The 1,564-nt window shown below is 35.4% G+C and overlaps 1 protein-coding gene across 1 annotated transcript in view; it reads right to left on the bottom strand.

The window, feature by feature from the left end:
- LOC107648032 (ankyrin repeat-containing protein At5g02620-like) overlaps nt 473–1,564 on the bottom strand; it is a 2,019-nt gene continuing 927 nt past the window's right edge. Inside the window, exon 2 of the mRNA XM_016352059.2 lies at nt 473–1,318. Coding sequence (XP_016207545.1) covers nt 473–1,318 — 846 coding nt within the window. The remainder of the gene's footprint in view (nt 1,319–1,564) is intronic.

Below are 1,564 nucleotides of genomic sequence, written 5' to 3'. Positions count from 1 at the left end.
CGAATAACTTTTCTATAGGGTTCCTTCCATCGTTTTATTCTTTCAGTTTATTTCCTTGTAAACTTTATGTTTTAAGCAAGTTTACTTTCCAAGTATTCTTTATCTTCATTTTTGTTCAATTTATATTTCTGCATTGTTTACTTTTAATTGATTCAGTTAAAAGCATTTTAACGTTTTCCTTTAATTTCAACACAAACATTTTCGTTATTACCATGTTTTCTTTTCGAAAACCTTTCCTTCAATCTTTTCTTTAATTTATCAATTCTTAATTTATTTTAATTCTCAATCCCAGTCTAATCGAAGACACTTTGATACACTTTTAGAAAACTGGTACCTGCACAGAGAAGTAGGTTTCGCTCCCAGACCACTAGATATCGAACCACCATCGATTTGCTAAAAATCGACCAAACAACGTCATAAGTATGTAATACATAAGGGAACCTTGACAAAATTTGGCATTAATTGTTGGTTATCATCCCATTGCAGGTCTAGATACCCTAATTATGTTCCTCTTCTTAATCCAAAAGGCTAAGCGAGCTGTTTGAATCAAAGCAATACCTAAGAGTATGATACACCAAGAACCCCCAAGAAGAAATCCAATTTTATAAAATCTATAATAAAGATGATTAGGTGCCACCAAACCCAATGCCCACAGATATGTCAAAAGCATGAAGCTTACGGCAATGGTCATGTCAATGGTCAAAACCCACATTACGACCTTGTTCTTAAGTGGGAACCCACTAATGAGAATCAGCACCACACAAAGTGATGCAAAGAAAGATATAGTGTTGAAGAACATGAATGTCACATAGTCCTCTGACCAAACATACCCTACAACTGCAGTTCCTGCTTCACACACACCATAGGATTTGCAGCTATGCCCTCCATTTCTTGTATTTTCTTGCCATACGCCTCCTGGTGGACTTAGTGTTGATTGGAATGTCATTGTTGCTATCACAGTTGCCACCACCATGAGTGTGCCACGTGTCTCTTCTATCCAATTTCCTTGGTATTGTAGATATTTTGTGTAGAAATTCTCCCATTTTTTCCATTTACTGCTTAGTTGTTCATGTGATTCTTCTTGCTCTTGGTGAGTACTACTAGAAAGATGTGGTGATGAGTGGTCTGGTTGTTGTGGAATAAAAATTGGTATGTCTCTTGGCCTTTGAATTCTGGATTCAATTAAAATGTGTTCAATTGTGAGGCTTATGAAATCTCTTGGACAATGATCCAATACTTCCAAAGCTGTTAGACCCTTCCTGTTCATAGCTTTTGCTGCTGTTCTAATCTCGGGTAGCAAAAGTAAGTATCTTATGATCTGCAAAGAAGTTAAAGAAAAAGTTCTGATTACTAGCTACTTGGCTAATACTACATTGACAGCAAACAAATTAGTGTTATCTTCCAATTGGATTCTGCTTCCATGTAAACAAGGTGGGGTCTCTGGTTGTATGGACAATGGTGGCTAACAATGGACATATATTATATCACTCACACATAACAAAACATTTATCAACATATAGTTATTTTTTACCATTATTATTTAATATTTATGTTATCAGAGATT

Source organism: Arachis ipaensis, chromosome B06, assembly GCF_000816755.2.
Source record: "Arachis ipaensis cultivar K30076 chromosome B06, Araip1.1, whole genome shotgun sequence".
NCBI classification, from domain to species: Eukaryota; Viridiplantae; Streptophyta; class Magnoliopsida; order Fabales; family Fabaceae; genus Arachis; species Arachis ipaensis.
The sequence above is the reverse complement of the archived record's forward strand: the minus strand, read 5'-3'. Positions and strand labels throughout refer to the sequence as shown.